At 42.9% G+C, this 24,819-nt stretch overlaps 1 protein-coding gene across 12 annotated transcripts in view; it reads left to right on the top strand.

The window, feature by feature from the left end:
• The window catches only part of NSMCE2 (NSE2 (MMS21) homolog, SMC5-SMC6 complex SUMO ligase), a 239,178-nt gene that overhangs the window by 159,078 nt on the left and 55,281 nt on the right, over positions 1-24,819 (top strand). For 2 of the 12 annotated variants that reach the window (XM_085021708.1, XM_085021707.1), the window contains exon 6: positions 16,595-19,116. The exons of the other annotated variants lie outside the window; for them this stretch is intronic. In XM_085021708.1, the coding sequence (XP_084877834.1) occupies positions 16,595-16,656 (62 nt within the window). In that variant the 3' untranslated portion in view covers positions 16,657-19,116. Of the gene's footprint in view, positions 1-16,594; positions 19,117-24,819 lie in introns of those variants that run through there. 12 annotated transcript variants of the gene reach the window in all.

Genomic DNA, 24,819 nt, shown 5'->3' with positions numbered 1-24,819 from the left:
CCCAGCAAACATCTGAATAAAGAAGGAAGGAAAGAAAAATGGAAGGACGGCCTTGGCACAGATGCCCTGTTAGACTCAGCACTGTACAGGTGCGTGTACTGCACCTGTACCTTCGTTCCTCCTAATGAGGAGGTATTGTTATCTCTATTCCAGATGAGCAAATGGAAGCTCATAGAAGTTACTGACTAGTAGATGTTCCCGTCATGGCCCAGTGGTTAACGAATCCAACTAGAAACCATGAGGTTGCGGGTTCAATCCCTGGCCTCGCTCAGGGTTAAGGATCCGGCATTGCCGTGAGCTGGCTCGGATCTGGTGTCGCTGTGGCTCTGGCATAGGCAGGCGGCTGCAGCTCTGATTAGACCCCTAGCCTGGGAACCTCCGTATGCCGCAGGAGTGGCCCTAGAAAAGACAAAAAAAAAAAAAAAAAAAAAGTTACTGACTAGTAAATGGAAGAGCCTGTGAGATGTGTGTCTTTCACGGACCTACCCAAAGGCTGCCTCTCTTCTGGAAAGCCTTTTCTTATCCTTTCAGCCACAACCAGAGCACTACACACTGTGGGGGACCCCATTCACACAGACACTGTAAGTGGCGCCCCCTGCAGCTGTGCCATTTGGTGGCTCTGGTGATAGCTCCCTCCTCCATGTTTTCAGGGTACTTGAGATCTTTCTTAAAAAAGTTTTCACACTCTTCCTCATGTCCTGTATGAAAGTCCTCTCTCCCCTTCTAGGTTATGTATTCCTGGAGGGTAGAGAAGGTGCTTTCTGCTTCTGTGTCTCCTGTTGGACATAGCCACAGTGACTGCTGAATGCTCAGCGGTCCTGTCTGCTGTTTTACTGAGTTTGAACCTCTGTGACATGAGCTCTGTCAGCCATCCTCTTCCTCTGTTCACCCTGTATCTTTCCCCCTAGTTCCCGAGGAAGTTCTCCTCTCCGATGGCTTCTCTAGCTTTTGTGGTCGAGGCCAGCACAGTATTCATTAGGCACTGGGGACACAATGACTGAATGATATTGTGCTTTTTAAGAACCTCAAAAATGCTGGGGATCTCAAGAGAAAAATTATTGGCTCTAAAACACAAAAAATACAGCATCGGAAATAAGGCAAACAAATATAAAACCAGATATGTTGTCATCTTCAAAAAATGTTAAATCTAGCAGTGATTACTGAGAAGTCATAGAAAACTATGAATGAGTAGCTGATGGCCAGATATTTAACAAAACTACAGAAATTCTTTCAAAAATGTTGGGCCATAAAATTATTTTTAACGTGGGTTATGAATACAACTTTTAGTATGTTCGAGATGACGTTGTGGCTGGGGGCTCCAAAAATTAAACATACCTGAGATCTTAAAAAGAAATTATCTGCATTTGCAATGCTAGAAATGCCCTAGGAATACTTGCTGGATTTTAATTGATCGCAGTTAAATGATGGTGGCTTGGTTGTTATGGAGGGCAGGATGTGCGCATATTTTGTTATTTTACTTTTGTTTGTTTTATTTTATCTTATTGATAAAAAGAAAACAGTGAAAGGAATTCCCCCCCACCCCACCCCCGCCGCCTTATGCTGAATGAGTGCCACATTCCTATGGAGACATTGAGCAATCTTTGGGGCCCTCTGATAGTACCAGTAAGAGCTTCCTGAATGCTCTGTCCTGGCCCTGCTCTCAGGTTGACTTGCCACACTGTTGGTGCCCCCTGAGGATAGGAAGTTGAGGGTGGCCCAGAAGCCTTCATGTGTTCCTAGAAGTTGGAACCCATGAAGCAGAGGGATGCTGAGGCCAGGACCTGGGAGCGGTGAGGCAGGTGTCTCGCTCACACATGTAAGAACAACCTCTCCCCTTGCCCTGCAGTGTTGGGGTGACTCAAAGTGTTGACCTGAACCATCATTTTAGAGACCGATTATGCAGCATCCCTGGGGACAGTATGGTAGAGGTGTTTCCTTCACAAGGAATATTGGAATATTGCATATTTAAATGTTAGGTAGATTTTTGGTGTGCTTTTGCTTTGGTCAGGAGGGATTTTTTTTTTTTCCCCTTTTTTGGTTGGGTGGGATGTTCTTTTGGGTTTTGTTCTGCAATATAAATTGCTACCCCAGAGGTTGATACTTGCTTTAACTTGTTCAAAAACTGCTGTAGACCTTCAGAGCTTTCACTAGTTATGCCTAATGGCTGTGTGTTACTGATGCTAAAGGTTAGCACCTGCTCTTACTGACTCTCTAGCAAGTAGTCAACTCACAGTGAGAACCAGGCTGGAATTGGAATTGAGGCAGTCACGTGGAGGTCAGGGCTATAGCCAAAGGTGAAAATGTTGAGCCTATTACATACATTATGTGTTTGTGTAATTATTAGAATATATCATCTATAATCACTGTGAAGGGAGTTTTTTTGTTTGTTTGTTTTTTTAATAAGTGGATTCATTGTGACCTACCAGCTCCAGAAGCTGCCAGTTGCCAGTTACATACATATGTATTTTTGAAACAAAATCATCAAAAAGGACATTCCACTCTTATTACAAAACTATTTTGGGGGTAAATATTTTGATAGATGTGGTTCAGTGCACCTGGGAGCTGAGGGCGCCATGGCTGAGCCCGAGGCAGTTAGCACAGATGGATGAGACAGAGCAAGGCTCATTTTTTCCTCCCCACGTATATTGCAAAAGGTTGATTGTGGCGGCTGGTGAACGTTAACATTTTCTTTGCCACAATCTGAAGAGTGGCTTCCTTGGGGAAAAATAGTCTTGTTATTTACGAATGATAATGACCATGCTAAGACTTCTCTCAAATAAATTGACAACAGAGTACATGACAATACAAGCATTTACTTAAGTAAGAGACCTGATTAGAATCAAGTTAGTAGACTGGAGTGAGTCAAGGCTGCTAAACTTGTACCAGATACAACCTAAGTGTTTCTGGGTTGTATTAGGGTATAAGTGTATTAGGGTTGGAGCATTTACCAGTCATAAGGCAGGAAAGGAAGGTTGCTAGTTTGAATTCTCTCCTTTCTTTTTTTGAAGCATAGAGTTGAAACACTAAGCAGAGTTAAATCATAACTTATAATTTATTAAAATGATCAAATACATCATCCAACTTTGTTGTTAGGAAATAAACATGCACATTAAAAATGTTGGCTGCTTTCCATGCTGTCCTATCTTTTAGGTAGATCAGTTGCCTTAAGTGACATTTTAAAGTTGTAACACTTTTTTTTCCCCTTGGAGCTAAAGTCTTGTCTTTCATCAGCCTTTAAAAAATTGTCCTTATGTAGGTGGCATTGTTTATTTGCAGAGAAATGACATAGTAAACCCAGCACAGTCTTTTACATTCTTCATACATTAGTAAGAAATGGTGCAAACCCTGCACCAAAGAACGTGTATTTCATTTGTCATTTTTTGTCTTCCTGTTGGAGGGTAAGTTCCTTGAGGGCAGGAACTGTCTTTATGTTCTCATCTAGAGGTGGTTGAATAAATGTTGAAGGACTCTTTGTTAAGAAAGGGACAGTTTTCTTGAACCCAAGCTATTGGGAAACAAATGGTAAAAGTGATTTTTTTTTTTTTTTTTTTTGAAGAAACCAAGAAAGACCAAGGTGTCCTTATTGGTGTCACAGGCAGGAACTAGTTAAAGGAGTCACACTTCCTCTGGCCCACCTTTTTACTACAAATTGGTTCATTGTAAACTTAGTCTTCTGTTTCTGCTAGAGAAAAATTGGCCCAAACATTTCCTAAGAGCCTGAATAAAATTCAACAACTAAATTTGATTTTCAAAAGAGTGTTTCTAAACGGATGAAGTATCCTTTTAAAACCATTTACCTATAAAATGTTCTATGATTGCAACATCTGCTAAGCCTATTATGTTCTTTTATTAAACAGTTTTTATTGTTGGGTGTGCAAACTCCTTATTCAAAGCAATCAAGCTGAGTTGACTGCAGACTTTCTAACAAGCTGGATTTTTTTTTTTTTTTTTTAAGTAGCGAAAGAAACTACACATTCCCTATCATTATCTATAATATTAAAACAAAAAAAAAAATTCCATTTGGAAAGGATTCTGTTAACCTTCAGAAAAAAAAAATAAAAGGTCCCTATTTGAAGTCTAGCTGATTATAATATAAAATGATATGAATATGTAATTCTAGCAATGCTTTTAGCCCCTTGTATGTTTTTTAGGTTTTTTGTGTGGGACCCAGAGAGGAGAAAGCCCTTCACTATCTATATCGTCTGTTTAAGGCACAGGATTCAATAGCAATTCACTGACTAATTGAGGAAATATTTTTATCACATTATAAAATCCAAAATTTGGTAAGGGAACTCTCACTTTACACCGGCATTGTTAATCTGTAACTATATTTGGATTGAATACACATGTTTGATTTAGTACTTTAAGACTTTCTCTACCTCCCTGGCTGCTGCTCTGCAGGGCTCCCGTCTTCCTAAATAGCAGCACAGCTGTAGAGACCACAGAACTTTGGGGCAAGAAAACCCTTCCCACCCACCTGGAAGGGGTCAGTGAATGCAAGTGTCAGCTTTTTGCCTACAACCTGTGCGACAGTGATAGCAAATTACGATAAGATGCTTTTAAGAGTCACCTGTACACCTGAAACTAACATGACAGTGTAAGTCAATTGTACTCCAATAAAATTTTTTCAAATTAAATAAAAAGTAAAAAAGAGTCAGTTTTTGCCAGTGACAGCCTTTCTTCCTTGAGACACGTGGATGAGATGGAGTTAGCTATTTGCCCGAGCCATGCAGGGCACCACAAAAACAGTGGCCTGGGCCATCTGACCTGGAGCCAGTGAAAGGATGCTGGTCCGACTTGTGATTTTTATGGTGGTGCTTTAATGCTGGAGACAGTCTAGTTTTGGAGACAACTAAACCAAGTTGAGAGCGAGCTGTGGGTTTATTTTGTTGTCTGTGGCAAAGATGAAAGCTCAGTCACTAAATGGCTAAAATTTCCATGTACTTTACAGCAAGGCTGGCAGAGTAAGTCTGTTGGGTGTATTTAAATGATGATTCAAGAATCTTAGAAGGCTCTGATACACCTCCAGTTCTTCCCCCACACCCTTTACAATTCGGAATCTTGTAGGGGCCATGGAGGAAAGTAAATGGCCAAAGCTGGTCCCCTTGAAATCGGTAAGCTAGACAGCAGATGCCTTGCTAACTTTTAAATACTGGCTGTTGATTGGAAATTTAAAAGCAGTGTGTAGATAAAGCTTGTCTGCAGACTGCAGGTGATTGGTGTATATTTACCTCTGCTCTACAGTTTCCCTTGATTGAAGAGTCTACTTACCCTTTTTATTTCGGGCTTTTGTTTCTTAACTTTAAAACACAGATCTAACCGTGAGAAAGTCAGCACTTCGGTATGTCCATGAAGGCTTGGTCATTTCCATTGAATTCCATGCAGCACACAGTTGCCGCACATCGTCTATGGGTTATAGCCTGCCTGTGCTCGGGCACGGACAATGATGATCCGAAGCCTGTGCCTTCAAGGCAGCTGTCTGCTGGGCCCGAGCAGGGTGAGCTGTGGTGCACGGGACTTGGAGCTCCAGGGTAGACCATAACAGGCAGCCCTAGACTCTTCTTCTTACAAAATTTTCGTCTACATTGTGGGTGGAGACGATGAGAACAGTTTTGATGAGGGCAGCTATGCTAGCGTAAGAAGGTCATCCAGCGTGGTTGTTGAAAGAGCAAGTGGGAAGGCAAACTGCCTGAATTAGAGTCTTGGTTGTGCATCTTGATAGATGTGTGACCTTGGGCATATTATGTGACCTCTCTGGTCTGACTTTACACGTCTATAAGTGGGGACAGTGATAATATCTCTCATCATAGAGTTATAATGCTGATGAAATAAGATAACCTTATATGTAAAGCTCTTCACACAATGCCCGACACATAGTAAATTATTAACCACTGCTGCTATTGTATTTAATTAAGAAAGCACTGAACTGAGAATCAAGAGAACTGGGTGTAAGCACCCATTCTGCCTCTCTCAGTAGCTGTGAGTAACTAGAAATCACTTCATCTCTGTGAATATCAATAAGATTAGGGTAATGTGAAGATTAAATGTAATTATATGTTACAACACGTAAAGAAATGCATAGATGAAAAGGATTGTTCGAAAGTGGAAGAGGGCGGTCAGCATAACAGCATGGGTTGGGGGGGCCCAGCCCTCATGACACAGCACGGTCAAGTGTGTAGACCAGAGGGGAACCCAAGACCCACTTCACCTATTTCTCAGTTGCCACTCAGGCACCCTACCCACAGCATAGCGTCGGAATATTACTGGCATTAGAAGGACTATAATAAAAATGCAGAGAGTAGAAATTTTACTTAGGGACTTGCACTTTGTTTCAAAAAAAAAAAAAAAAATCCCCTAAGGGGAGAAGATTTCCTTGACTCTTACAACTCCTTTGTTCAACTTGCTTTAGAAGAGTCCCAGGCTGTGGCTGAGACTTAGCGTCAGAGGCAGGGCTAAGGCCATCACCCACTTCAGGACACGGGCGGTCTGGCAGAGCGGACCAGGGTCACAGGACCAACATGTCCATTAGTCCTTGTCTCAGAAACAAGGAAACAGACCTAGAGGGAGTCCATCTGTATCCAGGACTGTTGAACCAGTGATCTTTGCAGCACCTTTAAGATACTTAGAATCAATTGTTTTCAGGATTTGCAGCTGTCTCTGTGACGGCCCACATTTTTGAAGATAGCATTCAAGTATGTTTTGGTATCTTTAAATGTCTTGAGGGAAAAGTGACGGCAGCTATGGGACTACTTAAAGGGCTCTGTGCCATGCACAATCGATGTTCCTTGAATCTGAATCTAAAGAAAGGACTTTATTGCATCACTCTGCTCTGTGATAATATTAGCAAAACTAGTGATAACAACTGCTAAAAAAAAAAAAAAGAAAGAAAAAACGGGTAGTACCACAGTCCAGGGAGCATTTTCTATTTTATGTGAAAGAAAAATAGCTTAATACAACCAAATGAAAATAGATTGATCAAAACAGTGAAAACTTGTGGAAAGAGAGCCTAATTTGTACAGGTTCTTTTTATAGCTAATGTGCTAATTGGCTCAGAGATAACACCTGTGTAGTTTATTTTTAAAACTCTTACTGAACTCTCCATCTCAGTAAGATTCTAGGAAAGAATAGATGTGGCCCCACATCTGCTTGAATGATGCCGTGTGAAAAGGATTCTAGATGTAGTTGGAATTTGGGTCCAGTGTACGTCTGTGCTATACTACAAAGTATCAATGGAACTAGATCTGCAGGAGCTTATCATTAAAATAACCTAAAATCGGAATGGTATGATTTGCTCTGGAAAGCAACAAATATTTACCTTAAGCAGTCTCTGTTAGCAAACTAGAAATATAATTGGTCCATTTCCACTTGCCAGATGGAGAGAAATACCAAAGCTTAGAGGATTAAAAAATAATCACATCAGCACAGGAAAAGAGCTTTTTTTTTTTTTTTTCTTTTTAGGGTCGCACCCGAAGCATATGGAAGGTCCCAGGCTAGGGGTCCAATCAGAGCTGCAGCTGTCGCCCTACACCAGAGCCACAGCAGTGCAGGATCTGAGCCGCATCTGTGACCTACACCACAGTTCATGGCAATGCCGGATCTTTAACCCACTGAGTGAGGCCAGGGATCAAACCCGTGTCCTCATGAATGCCATTACCACTGAGCCTCAGCGGAACTCTGGAAAGTAGTTTTTGATAAGAAGTCTTCATCACATTTAGCAGCTCAGGAATGCCTTGTTTCTGTTTTCCTAGCCCGTGAATTTCATCGCCCCTGAGTTGGCAGCTCTCAGCACCCATACTTCCCTCTTTTTTTTCTCTCTCCTTTCTTTCCTTCTTTCCTCCCTTCCTTCAACAAATATTTCTTAAATACTCACTCTGTGCTGAGTACTTTATTACACTCTGAGGATCCAGAGAAAAAGATAATATAGTTTTTACTCTCACAGAGTGTTTAAATGACATAAGTGGATTTTATACTTGAAACATGGAGGCTTAGATAACACTGTACCTGCAAAACGCTATATGTTCAGTATCAAAAAATAGTAGGTAGATGTGAAAAGAATACAAGATTCTGTGAAGCCTGTGTCAATAGGCCCAATGTAATAGCTACTGTTTATCAAGCACTTAAAATATGCCAAAAATCCCCTATGTGTATACACACACACACACACACACACACACACACACAAACTTTTATAAATACAGTGTTGTGGTTAACTATTACAACATTCTAAGGGTAGCTGTTACTACCCCACTTCACAGCTGAGGAAACTGAAGCTCAGTGAGGGTGATTGTCCAAGATTATATGGCTAATAAGTGACTGAGCCAGGAGTCAACCCCAAGTTTGTCTTGACTAAAACTTGAGCCCTTAACCATTAGGATTCGCTTTGGGTTTTATTTATTTATGTATTTTTGGCCATGCCCGAAGCATGCAGAAGTTCCTGAGCCAGGAACCAAACCTGTGTCACAGCAGTGACAGCGCCAGATCCTTAACCCATTTAGCCACCAGGGAACTCCCTAGGATGCACTTTGAATCTTATCTATACAGTCTCCATTGCCCATGGTGCATGCCACCCCCAGCCACCCTACCACTAGCAGCACTAATTTCCTCACCCTCCTGTGCCTGGAGTAACTAATTTGTATTTCCCTGTCAATAACCAACCTTTTAGCTTCTCAGAATCACAAGACCATCAGAAACTCAGAAGGAATTAATCATCAGCAAAAGTCGAAGGTCTTTGCTGTGACACTTGCTTTCCTTTGTATTGACATGACTTTGCAGTGGTGACAACAAAAACTATTCCGTGAACAGTCTCTTCCAGATTTGCCAGACGCTTAAAGCCTCACAATCACAGCATCCCTGGAGCTGAGAAATTGCCCAAAGTCAGCAGTTTCGAGCAAAGCCAAGACTCAAACTCAGATCTGACACCTTTGCATCCTAACAGAATCATGCCTGCCTAGGGATTGTAATCCCGTGGATAGTGGGATATTTTTCACTGTTTATCCTAGAACTTCAGGAGACGCAAAAGAGGGGGTAAACGTTCTTATCTCACCACCTGCGAGCCTCCTCTGTGGAGTCTTCTGAGCATGTGAGAAACCTTCAGGTTGATGAGAGAGCTTGTCTCCTGCTCTCTGATGTTGTTTGCAGCCCCCTGTCACTGTTTCATGCCTGCTGCTACCACATCCCACAGATGCCTTGACCCCGAGACATCCATTGCTTAACAACTCGCCTGGCTAGAGACAATTAGAAGCTAGAATTTGTTCAAACTGATTACTTACTTAGGACACCTTCCTCCTCCGGGACCTTTTCCTTCAGTTATGTCTTCTCCCGAATATCTTTCATCTCCATCTCTGCCTGCTTTTCTCTCAGCCTGGAGACCCACTCAAGTCTTTGCATCTCTCCCTTTACATTGATGGATAATAGGTAATAGAGAGAGAGGCTGAGATTGTCCCAGTTCTAGCTGCCGCCTCTTCTCTCGCTTCCCCTTCTCCAGGGGGCTGCTTGAATGAATGCCCTGAATACCCAGGGGCCACTTCCTCTCTCCCTTTCATGCCTCCGTCACCTCAACCGGGTCTCTTCCGCTGCTCCAAAGAAACCTCCAGAACAAATCTCCAGCAGCGTGCAAGTTGCACCATTTTTAGTCCGCATCTTACTGAGTTTCTTTGCTGCATTCCGAATCTTTGACGACTTCGTGCTGCTAGAAAACCTGCTACAAATGCGTTGCTCCTTTCTTGAAACACATCTCCTTTCTTGAGCTAACTCTTTGGTCCACGCCTGAAATAATATTTTTTAGGATTGTGCTTCTGGCCACTGGTCCTCCTTTCTGCTGACTTTCCTTGTGTCATTTCGATTATTGTCATGGCTTCGGCTCCCACCCACACTTTTATGCCTCTGGGCGACATCCGCAGCCACAGTCCAGCCCATGCACGCTCCTGTCCCCTGGGGTGGGCAGCGCTGCAGCTTTAGCGCAGGCTTTTTTTCTTCTAAAATCAGCTGTTCCTCCTGCAGTCCCTGCCTCAACGAGTGGATCGTCCACTCAAGCAAAAACCTGTGGTCTTAGTAGACTGACTTGCCTCCCGTGTCGGTTATTTTGCTTCTTACTTATGTTCTTCCCTGTGTCCAAAATTCTTCTCTCACTTTGTTGTTATTGTTAATGTGGCTGCTGTCTTCTTATTCATTCTCAGACTCCTTACAAGCTTTACTGCCCCTTGACTCTATGCATGTGCCTTTCTTAACACTCTTCAGATAATGTGTGTTAGCCTTCCCCACTTGGTTGTGCTTCTTTTTTTTCTTCTTAAAGGTCTGCATCCACGGCATATGGAGGTTCCCAGGCTAGGGGCCGAATCAGAGCTATGGCTCTTTGCTTATGCCATAGCCACAGCCACGCCAGATCCGAGCCGCATCTGCCACCTACACCACAGCTCACGGCAAGGCCGGATCTTTAACCCACTGAGCAAGGCCAGGGATCGAACCTGCAACCTCATGGTTCCTAGTTGGATTCGTTTCCGCTGTGTTGCGACGGGAGCTCCTCGGCTGTGCTTCTTGAATACAAATACTATCCCCTGGTCACACTCATCTTTGTGCTCCCAGAGCCTACAACTTAAAACGTACTAAGGCCTCAATAAATATTCATTGAATTGAACCAAACATTCTTTCTAGAGTAATCAGAACACATGAAAAGCATTGGAAACGGGAGCTTTGGAGGAAAATATACGCCGTTATCCCAAGCACCTTGTTCCTGCAGCTCTGCTGGGACTACTGGGTAGTAACGTGTAGACCCTCTTCTCTCTCCCATCTTTGCCTTGTCCATGAACTTCACATGCTCCCTTTCTCTTAGCACATCTGTCTCTGCCTCTACTCTTAGTCTGCCTGACTCCTGCTCTTCTCTTGGACTCAGCTCAAAGGCCAACCTCAGGGTGGATTAGATGCCTCTCATCCATGCTGGGACATTACAGTTTCCTGCTTCCTCGTCTGTCTTTCCCAGTGAACTGTGAGCTCATTTAGGGCAGAGAGCAAGTCTTAACTGCCCTTACATTCAGGGCCTGCCATGTCTCTGAGGAATAATGAAAGAATACACTTTAAAAGTAGGAGATGTTTGTGGGCGTGCTGTTTCTGAAACTTCCCAAGTAGGTCCATCCCCCTTCCTGCCCTCACCACCCCACAAATAGAAAGCTTAAGTTTCTTTTCTTGAGTAGGACCTTAAAGCCATGTATTTTAGGTGTGTTCAAATTCTGGTGTCTCCAGTTAACAGTTGTTAATCAGACTAGCTGATCAACTACGGAGCTTAAATCAAAGCCTTCATTATCAAAGCCTTTTTGTTTATGAGTACAAATACACCATTGACATTTATAAGAAGAATTATTTTCTCCCCTGAATGTTAACTAGCCACGAAAGCTGGTGTACACATGTGATAGTGTTTTTCACAGAGCTTAAAGAATGTTGGCCTTTGATGTTCTGTCCTTCAGTGGAAATGAGCCTGCTTTTTAAAATCACCAGTGAGGAAAATAGGAAACTTCTAGGCAAGCACCTTAGAAACATTGTTAGCATACCTAAGTATTAAACTCCAACAGAGGCATTGTTTATAACATAGGGGGAAAGCTGCTTTTTTGCAGAGTAGCTCGTATTCTTAAGCTATGAAAATCAGTGAGATTAAATAGAATCTATTAATATTTCATATTAAATAGAAATGTCCCAGTTAAGACATGACTGAAAGCAAAAGACCTTAACACAATTATAGCTTTAGTTTAAAAAAACAAAGGCTATTAAAAGAGTAAGGGTGTTTCTTGGGAAAAGTGACTAGAATCAGATTATGAAGTGGGCTCTTTAGGTCTTTCTCAGACCATAAAATCCCCCATCACTGCTTATTTCCCTGACTTGCTTCTTTTTTCTCCCTCTCTAGACTAGCTGTCTCCGTTTCTCTGGCCATCTAACAAAAGATGGACACTGCATAGCCGTCTAGGTTGTATATCCTCTTTGATTCCAACTAAAAAGTTCAGAATGAATTGGAACCTCTCAGTTCCAATTCTGGCCTCTCCGAAGAGAGAAGTTGTTTTCTCTAGCACAGGCCAGAAGTCCACTGTGGTTGAGTGGACAGAACCACATGACACAAATATAGTGACCTTGGCACCCATATGAATGCCAAAAAGACAGTTTTCAGACAGGATGAGCCATCCTGAGCTGGACAGACAACCTCGACTGCCACCAAAAACTAAGGAAGCATGACATGAAAGGTACCACACGGTAGGACTCATTGCAAGCTTATTGCCTGTTTTTCCACCAAACTTTATGCCCCTTGAGGCGAGGTACCCTATCTTAAATTATGTTTAATCTTAATCTTCCATTTTATTTAACCCTAGCACCTGGAACAATGCCTGATAATAGGCATTCAGTAAATATTTATTTCATGAACAGAAACAAATATAAGCTCTACCTTCATGGGAATTATAGTCTGGTAATGAAAGCAGACAGTAAGCAAACAGCAAGATGTAGTAAGCACCAAGAATGTTTTTAAAAGGGAAAAGAGAGAAAGGAGGAGTTACAGAGCAATGGACACTTGTAGAATGTTGCTGATGATGTTAAAACCCCAGGTAGCTATTCTGACTTTGTTTATTCACCCCAAAAGGCTAGAGACAGTAGTCATAAAAGATTCCACTCACATTTCATTCCATTTATAACTTTAATACCAAAAAAATTGTGGTTTACATTAAATATTCAGGCTACTAAAAGATTGCTATAGAGATATATGAAAAATTATAAATGTGATTAGCGTTTGCTGATACTTTTCATTTTCATCTGGCAATTTTAAATTGTTCAACTCCTAACTCAGCGCTGGCTATAATTATGAAAAAATTATCTGAGATAGTGATTCGAGTACACAATTAGAGATATACTTTGGCTGGCTCTGCAGGGAGATCTGGATTAAGATTACAATGCAAAAGACATGTTCTCTAAAGAGGAATCTGGCAGGATCAGATAGATGATAGGCCAGGATGTGTTTGGTGAATACGATTGAAAGATCATATCCAGTGATCTTAGTGATAGTTAAAGAGACTAAAGGAGAAGGAATCTAGGAAATGTGTTTTATTAGTTATGCTTGTTGATGGTCTCTAAGAGAAAAAACTATTCAGGAAGCACCAGCTCCCCTAAGCAATAATGAACAAAGCCTTTACCTAGCTATATTAATTAGAGTGTCTAACAGATGCTTCCGTATAAACAACTCCAGAGCACCAGTGGCTTATAATGGTGTATTTTTCCCTATGTAAAGTTCAGTGCAGATTGGATTGGGGCAGGGCGGCAGGGAGGGAGGTTTGGTCCATAAAAGTTATTCAAGGACCCAGGCTCCTTCCATCTTGTGGCTCCTTTCTCCCAAGCCCTCTCCATTCAAGCTGGTCCATGGAGAAAGAGTAAGATTGGGCCAGGTCTAGACAAGAAGGTGCACATCACTTCTGCTCTCATTTCATTGTCTAGAACTGAGTCACATGTACCACATCTACCTATGGAAAGGCTGGGAAAACATATAGTAAGGGACCCAGGAGGAAGAGGAGAATAGACATAGGTGAATACTCTTTGTCTACCACACTAGCAATATGTAGGTTCAAAAGAAACTATGGGAAAAATGTGGAAAGGAAAATATGAAAAAGCCCTTTGTATCTCCAAAAGAATATTGTTGATAAAATTTGAAATTGTTCCAAAGAAGTTGTCTTTTTAAAAATAAATAGGAGTTCCCATTGTGGCTCTGTGGTAACGAACCCATCTAGTATCCATGATCCCTGGTCCTGCTCAGTGGGTTAAAGATCCAGTGTGGCTGTGAGCTGCGGCATAGGTCGCCAATGCAGCTTGGATCTGGCATTGCTGTGGCTGTGGCATAGGCTGGCAGTTGCAGCTCCGATTCACTCCCTAGACTGGGAACTTCCATATGCCGCAGGTATACCCCTAAAGTAAATAAATAAATAAACAGGATTTAGGAAGTGTCACTCAGAAGCCTCTTACCACAGGTATTGTCAGTGATTTTATTTTTATTTTTATTTTTTGTCTTCTGTCTTTTGTCTTTTTAGGGCTGCACCTGTGACATATGAAGGTTCCCAGGTTAGGGGTCTAATTGGAGCTGTAGCCGCTGGCCCACGCCACAGCCACGCCAGATTTGAGCCACGTCTGCCACCTGTGCCACAACTCATGCAGCACCAGATCCTTAACCCACTGAGCGAGGCCAGAGGTCGAAACTGTGTCCTCTTAGATACTAGTCAGATTCCGTTCTGCTGAGCCACGATGGGAACCTCCTTATCATTGACTTCTCTGGGCCACTTGTGTGATTCCCTGTCAGAGATGGAAAATGCAGAAGAAAATTAAGAGCGTATAGATTCTGAAAAGTACATCTACTCACGATGGTGGTAGTTCTTCTCTTTCTATCAAAGCACAGCTGTGATAGTGACATACCCATCAAAGAATATCATCTCCAGAAGGGTTTTACAACAGGAAAAACAAAATTTAATTGTTGGCAGATTATACTTGCTGAAAATTGCCTTTAGTTCGGGGGGTAGCAGTTCCCAGCTAGAAATTTGAGAAAGAATGAAATCCCTTAGTTTTACTTTGACCTGTCCTAGCGGGGCTGGTTTAGATCTGATACCATACATTCCTTCCTATGATAACTTGTCCTGAGTTCTGTTGCAGGGATTCTGCAAATGGAAATTCTACAACAGTAATAGCTTAACACTATTGAGACTATTCCAGGAGCCTTTCGAAGTACTTTACATCTTCATAGAAATCACTGTGGCCTCTATAGTCATTCTTCCCATTTTGCAAATGGCAAAACTGAGGTACAGAGATGTTGGTAGAGAGCAGCAATTGAATTTAAACCCAGGCAGACTAGCTCCAGAGTTCATCCTCTTAACATCAGGCTATAATAGAGGAAAAAACCAAAATCACCACCGCCACAGAAGGCATTCTGGGGATTCCCTATTTACTGTCAGAAATCCCCAGAATGCCTTCTGTGGCGGTGGTGATTTTGGTTTTTTCCTCTGTTACAGCCTGATGTACAGCACTGTTCCACCTTGTACTCACAAAGACCTTGTCTGCTATCCATGTTGGAAGTAATTCCTGCCCAGGAAGTTTCAGGTTTTAACCAGGGAGCTGCACACCAGACAATTGAAGAGCATGGATCTATTTCTAACCAGGAATGACTGACTAAAATTGAGAGACACGACTGCATGTCAGATGGCCCAGACCGGATCTGTCAAGTCACTCTAATGGTGATCAGTGTCCCCATATATGGTGACATCTTCCTGGTTTGCTTTTTATTTACTGATTATTATCTATTTATTCATTATTGTTTAAACATATTTGAATTCAATTCACCAAATCGTAATCAAATATCCATTATGTGGAAAGCTTTCTGCTCATTATCACAGGAATAAAGAATGAGGAGGAGTGTTTAATCACCAAGGATCCTGATTAGTAGAAGTAGCCGGACTATAAACATTAATGAGGTCACCGGAACTATGAAGGTCATTATTTAGGTCTTTTTCTTTTTTAGGGCCGCACCTGCAGCATATGGAGGGTTCCCAGGCTAGGAGTTGAGGGTTGATTTGGAGCTACAGCTGCTGGCCCATGCCACAGCCACAGCAATGCAGGATCCTAGCCACCTCTGCGACCCTACACCACAGCTCACAGCAAGGCTGGACCCCTATCCCACTGGGCAAGGCCAGGGATCGAACCTGCAACCTCCTGGTTACTAGTCGGATTCGTTTCCGCTGCACCATGCATGACAGGAACTCCCATTATTTAGTCTTCAGCTTCAGCGGATAGGTTGCACACTGACTGTTGTGACAGGATGGCGTGAGGATCTCTGAAGAAGTAATCCTTGCTGTAGTTAGATGACCCGCTTTCCCTTCCATCTGTGGTGTTAATATTCCTTTTTATAACAACTTTGTTGGATATAATTCACGTATCGCTCTTTTAAAGTACACAGTGCAGTGGCTTTTAGTATAGTCACAGAGTTGTGAAACCAAGCACCACAATCGAGTTCAGAACATTTTCTTTTTTCTTTTTTTTGGCCACACCTGCGGCATATGGAAATTCCTGGGCCAGGGATTGCACCTGCGCCACGACAGTGACCCAAGCCACAGCAGTGACAATGCTACATCCTCACCCACTAGGTCACCAGGGAATTCCTAGGACATTTTCAAAAAGAAACCCTGTATCCATTCGCTTCCCATTTTCCTCCAAGCCCCCCAGCTCTAGGCCGTCTACCTTCTCTCTCTAATAGATTTACCTGTTCTGGACATCGCATATAAATATGCATATGTGGTCTTTTGTGACTGGCTTCTTTCATGTAGCATAATGTTTTCAAGGTTCATCCACGTTGTAGCATGAATCAGAACTTCATTCTTTTTAGTGAATAACATTCCATTGTGTGGATAGGCCACATTTTATTTATCCATGCATCAATGGATGGTCGTTTGGGTTCTTTTTTTTTTTTTGGCTGTTATGAATAACGCTGCTGTGAACATTCGTGTACAAGTGGACTTGTGTTTTCATGTTCATTTCTCGTGGTATTTGGAAGTGTAATTGCTGGGTCATATGGTAACTCTATGTTTATCCTTTTTAGGAACTTCCAGACTGTTTTCCAAAGCGACTGCGCCATTTTACATTCCCACCAGCAGTGTGTGAGGGTTCCAATTGCTCCACGTCCTCACCGACACTTGTTATCTGTCTCTTTGATGGTAGCCATCCTAGTGGGTGCAAATGGGTATCGCATTGTTGTGATGTGCATTTCTCTGCTGGATTAATATTGTAGTCTTTGCTTTACCAACCTAAGGCAAAAGCTTCAATCTTACGCTTTCTTCTGCACATAATGGAAACTGCCTTACATCACTGGATTGACTTTCTAAAACAAAGCCATTGTTCCATGCAAGACGATTGTCATTTATGGGACTAGAGTGATACGTGAAAGACGACAGAGTGAAATGACATGGGGTTAAGATGATACACTCATCTGGGAAATTTTTTTTTTTTTTTGCCGTATGAATTCATTCACAGTGTTCTGAGACCTTTATCTAAGCTACTCAAGTACTATTATGTGACATTTGCTGCACAATCCAGACAGCACTTTGGTTAAATCCACAGTGTGATGTCATCCAGTAAACACTTGAAAGTGGAGATGCATGTCTCTTCTGGTTTTATCATCTAGATTAGCAGTGGTTCACAGCCCAGTGAACTTTTCTCCTCTGTGATCCATCAGTCTGTCTCACTGCGGGCCAATAATCTGTCACCTGAAACTACTTAAAATAGGTTGGACTTTCTTGAATGTCATGTTGCTGTGATGACATCGGGTTTGGGCTGCAGAAAAGGGGAAAGCACAGTTTTATGACTTGTGCCTCCATAGCCCTTGTTTCCAGTCAAAGCGCTGTGATTTTTCGCCTTTGCTTATGTACCCAGACTTTATTCTGCACCCATTGTAACTTTCATCTCTTTACCTACTGAGGCTCCTGCTGTGGTTCTCTTTGCGTTTCTGTCAGAGAAAAAAAAAAAAGGTGTGGGGCTTAGAAGGTATCAGTTTCACCATCTTGAATTCAGCGAGTTAGCAAATAGGTAAAAAGAGCATCCACAAAGGCCCCTTGGTGAGAAAAGAAGAAAATTAAACGTTGGTCAGAACTGAGAGGATGCTTTCTTCAAAGAAGGTCTTAGGGTATCAGAAAGCACCCCCCCCCCGCAAAAAAAAAAGAGATCCTAATGGCAGCCGGTCCTCCTGATCCGTAGCAAGAATGGCCACGTAGATCTAGGTTCTCCCAGTTGGGCTCTGTGTGCCTGTTTTCAGTTGGCACAGCTGGGAGAAGGGCTGGGAGGAACAAAGGAGAGAAAGAGCCGGTAATTAACCCCCTCATAATATATCATCCCATGTCTGCCTTATTCATTCCTTGGCTTTAATATGCATTTTTGTAGCTTAGTCTGGGATGGGGTTCGGGGCCAGGGGGGGCGGGGAGTCTGGGAGGTTGGATGTATCAGCTCAGCTTATGGGCAGAGCTTGAATTTTGTCTGCCCCATAGTAAAGGGAAGCAATAACTATACATTTATAGAGCTGGCTTTGTTTGTTGAAGCTTTAGTAAATTCTGTTTTGAACATTCTATGAAGTAAAATGTTATCTTGGCTAAAACTTAGGTATATCATGACACAGTGATAATTTGCCTCTAATGAAGATCTTAAACTACCACTAACCCTAGCCGTGTGCCTTTAGAACTATCGAAGAAGAGCTAAAGCATGTTTATTAAAGTAGGAGTTATACTTAGAGTCTTATTTTTGCAGATTATTAGCCCTTGAGTAATAATAAAAAATAATGCTGGCCAGCCCCTATTGAGCAGTGAATATGTGTTAGGTGTAACACTCATAGCATTGCGTAGATTATCTCCTTTATTTCCTTCCATAGTCCTCTGACAGAGGTGCTGTTCTTACGGTCCCCTTTTACAAACTAAGGTTTAATGAAATTTAGCGCCTGCCTTATCCAGAGCTCGCACCCTGAGCTCTCCAACAAACTACTTCGCCTGCATGTGTGTCACGTTAATAGATACTAAACTGTTCCCTTTTCCTCAACCAAATCACAGACTAGAAATAGTGCAGGAGTAGGGAATATAAGAGAGAATGTGAATGCATGAATCAATGAATGAGTGAATGGGATAGCAGACCTCAAACAGGGGAGCAAATGGATGAGTTTTGTTATAGTAGGGTTTGGCTTTTTGTCTTTGTTTTTGTCATGTCATGGTAGCTTTTGTCAAAGCTTTTAAAGTTTCTTTTCCTCTGGTACATTCTTGCACACAGACCTAAGGCAATAACTGCTGAGGAGAGCCACACTCAAGGCTGGTTATTCCTGGAGGAAAATGGCCAAGATGTCTCTGTCATGGAACAAAAATGGATCAGAGATTTTGCTTGTTCTTTTCTGTTAAGAAATTAGGATAAAAAAGAATATGATACCAGTTTTCCTTCAGAAAGCCAAGCATTTCTGAGTACCTGTTTTATCCATAGAAAATACAGCATATATTTAGAAATTCGGGAAGTATTTTCTTTCTGATGCAAACAATGTTATTTATGGTCACTTATTCAATTAAATTACGAGAATCACTTCACTGGGCCATTTTACTCTGAGATGTCCTAAAATCAATGAATGAATTAATGTCTCTTTTACATTCATGCACACACACGCACACGCACACTTCCTACACACCCATTTTTAAGAGCCTCTCATACCATTCATGCTTTTTAGTCAAGGTAAGTGTCTGAGTATAATGTAACTGAAGTCACATTCCTATAAAAATGCCTTGCCAAAAGGCAGTTCTTTAAGCCAGTAATCTTCTCCAGCGTAAAACAGGCTCCCTGGAGTTTATCTCATCCAGTCCTTTCCCTGCAAGGGTAGCTGTTCTTTAGTCTGCCCCAAACAATCTCCACTAAGTAGCCGTCTTTGGTTGAGGCACCTCCTGGGACAGACGGCTTGTTCCTTTTTCAGGAAGTTCTAAATGGTCAAAATTAGTTCCTTCGTTAAGCCAGATGCTGTGTTCTCTGATGCCTGCTTTTCTAACTCTTCAGGAATGAAACACGGTGAAAACTAGGGTGGAATATCTTAATTAACAAACATTTATTACTTCCCAAAGGCAAAGCAATTATGGAATGTTTCAAAATATTACTCTGGGTGCTTCATAACATTAACCCTTAATGTGGAAGAAGCAGCACAGGCTTCGAAGTCAGATAAGAGCAAAAATAATGCTGACTGTATGCCAGGCACTGTTGTAAGCACTTTCTAGAAGTTAACTCATTAATCTTGACCACAGCCCTCTGAAATGTGTACTACTGATATCACCGTTTCTACCGATGAGGAGATTGAGACACAGAGTTAAGACGCTTGCTCAAAGTCACCGAGCCAGTAGGTGTCAGAGCCAGCTTTTGAAATGGGGCATTCTGGCTGAAGAGACCCTGCCTCTTGACCCCTGGGCTCTGTTGACTCAACCAGAGCATCACATCCCACACCCAAACCTCATTAGCCAGGCCATGCAAGGCCCTTCCCTAACCTGCCTTCACTTTAGTTTCCTCATCCGTAAAAATGAGCAAGGTTGTTGAAAGAATTCAGTGGAGTGCCATTGAACTTGACCAGTGGTTCTTCACATCTGTGGATCTGATTTTTTGTTTTTTTTAAGTTGAGGCCCCACCCAGAACTTCTGATTCATTTAAATACTTTGTGGTGTGTGGTTTGCAGTCACCGGTTTGAGACGCATGTCGACATTGCTTCAGAGTAAGCAGGGTGGGCCTTTTTTTTTTTTTTCATTTAATCTTCTTGATAACTACAGAATTCATTAAAACGTTAGGCAGGATGGATAGGATTAAGTTTGGGGTGACATTAAAGAGTCTGACTTTGTAATCGCAAGGGGGTGGTTCCTCAGATGTGTAAAATGTACTTCCTCGCCTCATTTGTGGCTGAAATATTTATCTTCCTGGATACTCAAGGCAGCACATCTCATGAAGAGCTGCTGCTAGGAATAAGGAGTGTGCTGTTTTTCCGCTTTATTTGATAGCTCCTTTACTGTGACCCACTAAACTATCCTGAAAGTAAACCCTTCAAAATATGAATAGCATCACCTCCAAATAGTTTGCATTTTTCATCTGTACATAGTGAGACTCAAGAAGTTATGAATGTTTAGGTTGCTTTGGCTTCTCATCATAAGTGCGTTGGCTGAATCAAGAGCAGATAACTTATTCCTCGTTATCTTTTGATGTGAGAAAGGAAGACCCCTAAAGAAAACCACACACTCCTCTTATACAGTTATTTAAAGAGAATTGGGGGCTGATTAAATTCGTCTAGAACAGCTGGAGAATCTGTGCGTGTGGCAAAAGAATGCCACGTAGCTGGAGGACTGTTACTCGGATCCTGTAATTTTGCCTTTTTTGAGCTGTAACTGGGTCACTTCAAGGGCTGTGTCATTTCAGATCTCAGGCCAAAGCAGATCAAAGATAACAAAGCAGATTCAGAATCTCAGAGGTTGTGGTATCTCAGTGGAGTGGTACTGTTCCATTCAACAGTCATTTACAGGACATTATTCATTAGGCACCAAGGATGCAAACGCAACAGACACTGTCCCCACCGTCAAGTGGACAGTCTGTGGGAAGGCGGGAGCAGGTGGTTTCTGTACAGTTGGGCAAGCGTCACGGTGGAGGGAGATGTGGGCACTTTGAGAGCAGAGAGGAGGGTTGCCACATCTTGCCTGGGGGAGGAGGCGAGAGGGTAAGGATGGGGCTGATCTGAGAAGGCTTCCTGGGGCACGGAGTGCCGAGATGAGATGGATCAGCACTCGCAGGGTGAAGAGGATAGGACATTCCAGCCAGCAGCCTCTGTATCCTCCTGAGCAGGTTTTGTTTTGGTTTTGTTTTGTTTGGGTCTTTTTGTCTTTTTAGGACCGCACCTGCGGCATATGGAAGTTCCCAGGCTAGGGGTCAAATCGGAGCTACAATTGCCGGCCTACACCACAGCCACAGCAATGCCAGGTCCAAGCCATGTTGGCTACACCACAGCTCATGGCAACACCAGATCCTTAACCCACTGGGCAAGGCCAGGGATCGAACCCTCATCCTCATGGATGCTAGTCGGGCTCGCTAACCACTGAGCCATGACGGGAACTCCTCTTGAGCAGTTCTTAATCATCCCACCTAACCAGCAGCATCAGCACCAAATAATGTCCTGTCTGACTCACTGACTTCCAATCCTCCCATTACTTGACTATTAAAGAAAAAATTCAACTCTGTATCTCCATGATTCGTGGATTTTATGAAGTATAAGTTCGAAGAAAAAACAAAGGCCCTTTGGACCTTTTTGTCCCTGAAATGAACAGTCTGCCTCCCCATTTGGCCCAACCTCCCCTGTCATAACTTGAGCAGGATTGGCTGGGGAGTGTGCTAGAACCCCAGCGGCCCGGGCAGGTGGCCCTGGGGGAAATCGCCCACGTGCGTGGCCAGCGGCCCAAGGAGGGTGTAAAATGAGCAAGAGCCAGACTACAGGCATCATCCGAAGTAGTCAGCAGCCCTGAAGGTTGGCCCCCTAACCAAAAATATGAGGAAGCAAAATATTTTGCTGAAATATTTATCTGGCTGCTCTTGCGTCCAGCCTGTGTCGCTTACTAGCCCGGTGACCTTCACCTCCACGCTTTGCTTTCCCTAAAGTAAGTATGAACAATGGTGCCTATAATGGTGTGAGGATTAAATGAATTGGTCCTTAGAAAGCACTTGGAACAGTTTTGTGTTAAGTGTTAGCGAACCGAGGCCCTGTTCCCTCAGAAGGGGGCCTAAACATTATCAGGGCTTGTGCCAGTTCAGTGAGGAGTTTAGTACTGAGCTTGAATTCTCTGTGAGATCGTAGTTGGCCACACAAGGCAATTTATTCACTCATTGATTCAATACATACCTATTGGATGCTTCCTAGGTGCTAGGCACTGTCCTGAGCACCTGGGAAAACGTTAGAGCAATCAGTCCATGCAAAGGAATAGTCCTGGAATGTTCTAGGAAGGGCAAAGAGATCCAGGTGGAGTGAGCAAGGCGAGGAAGTGCTATCAGAGTGGCAATGAGGGACAGATCTCGCAGGGCCTTGTGGGCCATTGTAAAGACTTTGACTTTGACTTTGAGGTCAATATGGAGTAAGAACTACAAGGAATTCTAACAACTCCTGCTGATTATGGAGCTTATAGAAGCGCCTCACCTGTGTTATCTGCTTCAACCAGAGAGAGAGCAGATTAGAAGGATGATGTCAGGCAAATGACACTGTCCCCAAGGAGGAAGCTGAGATAAGAGGGGTGAGGGAGGCTCCCTGGGGCAGTATTCGAACCCAGATCTGTGTGACTTCATGATGTTAAACCATAATTGAACGAGCTAATGGACGCCTTCGCCACCAGATTGATGGTAGCAAGACTGCTTTCAGAACCTGCTGACCACTCACAAGGCCACTGCTCAGGAACTGGGCAGAAACTCAGTGCCCATGCTTCTGGAGGACTCTGGAAGTCAGGGACTGAGCAGCTGTGTGCACAGGGCTCACCACCCAGACGTGCTTTCCTGAGACACCAAGCGGTAGGACCCCGTGTGGAAGCTGTAGCCTCAGATGTCCCCGTATCTTCTGTTCTTCCACTGGACATGCCACATTTAAAGACGCCAGTGTCGGTGAATGCTTTTTAAGGGCCGAGTAGAATCAAAACCCAAGATACCAAAGGTTCAACTTCCTGTTCCTAACCACCCTAGACCAGAAAATGAGGCAGCTTTCAGAGCAGCTGTCCCCACCTGAGAACCTGCAGTTCAGCTCTGACTCACAGGAGCCTGTGGGAACTCAGACTCCTGACTCTGAAAGAAGTCATTGTCAGCTGAACAGAGGGCCCCAGCGTCAGCTTGAAAGTCCAAGACCAAACTGCAGTGCAGAACATGAAGCACAGACAGAAGTCTTGTTGAAAATAAGAGCATTTGTTTTGTGGTTTGTTGGACCAAGTAAGGACCAACCCAACAAGCTTTTTTTTTTTTTCTTTTTAGGGCTGCAGGTGTGGCATACAGAAGTTCCCAGGCTGAGGGTCGAATTGGAGCTACAGCATCACAGGATCTGAGCCTCGTCTGTGCCCTTCATCACAGCCCACAGCAATGCTGGATCCTTAACCCACTGAGTGAGGCCAGGGATCAAACCTGCATCCTCACGGATCTTAGTCGGGTTCGTTAACACTGAGCCATGATAGGAACTCCCCAATAAGCTTCTTAATTCATATGCAGCTATTTTGAAATTGCTAATAACTTGAAGGAGCTGGACCATTAGAAGAGAGTATTGATTTTTTTTTTCCTACTGGTATATGAATTAGTCCCCTAATATGTGCAAATGAACTGGTCTAGCTGTTTGGGTGGGACAGATATTTTCAGTTATGGTGTACTTGTAGTGCTCTGTTAGCCATATGTTCCAGTAAATTCAGCCACTCACACTTAGCACGAAAGACTACAGTGAAATAGTACAGGTGTTGCCTGTCAGTTACATCATCTTACATCAGCCAGAGAAACAGCATTCTCTCCAACACGGAAAGAAAGGTTGTTCGGCTTTTCTTAGAGATGGTCTATCTTCGATTCATATGGAATTTTTATTGTCTCTTTCACTCTAGAGGTTATTCCCTAGATAAGTTGTGAATTCATTATTCTGACAGATGTACAGGCTAGGATCAAACCTGGTTATGAATTCCAGTTGCTGACTGATTTAGACATGGGCAAATTATTTGACTTCCGTTAGTGGCTGGTGAAGAGCCTCTTTTAAAAATTTTCTCTCATTGGCATCATTGTGAAAGTAAATGAAAAAATGTGTATATAAAGATCCAGGCAAGCATAGAGTATAATAAGTGATAGTTCCACCGCACTCCTAAGAAGTGTTGATCTGGATTGCAGCTGTGGGAGCCAATGAAGGTTCTTCGGCAGGGGAGTGACATGACCCATGTAGGTTTTAAGAAAGGTGACTTTAGTGTCACTGTGATGCATGGGTTAAGGTGTAGAGGGACCCGAAGCCAGGAAATGATGGCCCGAATAAATGGTGGTGGTTAGTTTAGACAAAGACAAGGGCCTGAGTGAAGTCAGTGGCAGTGGAGATGCAGGAGGAACCCAGGTTGGGGAGTTTTCAAAAGCAGAAATGAGAGAAGTTGGGGGCTCTGAATCAAGAGAGAGTAGAAGGATTATCAGAAAGGAAGGATGACTTTGAAGTTTTTCCAACTTAAAAGGTTGTATGGATGGATGAATGGAGATATTGAATTAACTAGTATAGAGAGTAATAAATGGCACCGTTTTATCACAGACTGAAGC

The sequence above is a fragment of the Sus scrofa genome, chromosome 4, assembly GCF_054392235.1.
Source record: "Sus scrofa isolate SSC_HxYL_T2T_F1_AM1 chromosome 4, Sscrofa_HxYL_maternal_Yorkshire_Landrace_v2.0, whole genome shotgun sequence".
NCBI lineage: Eukaryota > Metazoa > Chordata > Mammalia > Artiodactyla > Suidae > Sus > Sus scrofa.
Note: the sequence above shows the minus strand (reverse complement) of the source record. Positions and strands in the feature narration are given on the sequence as shown.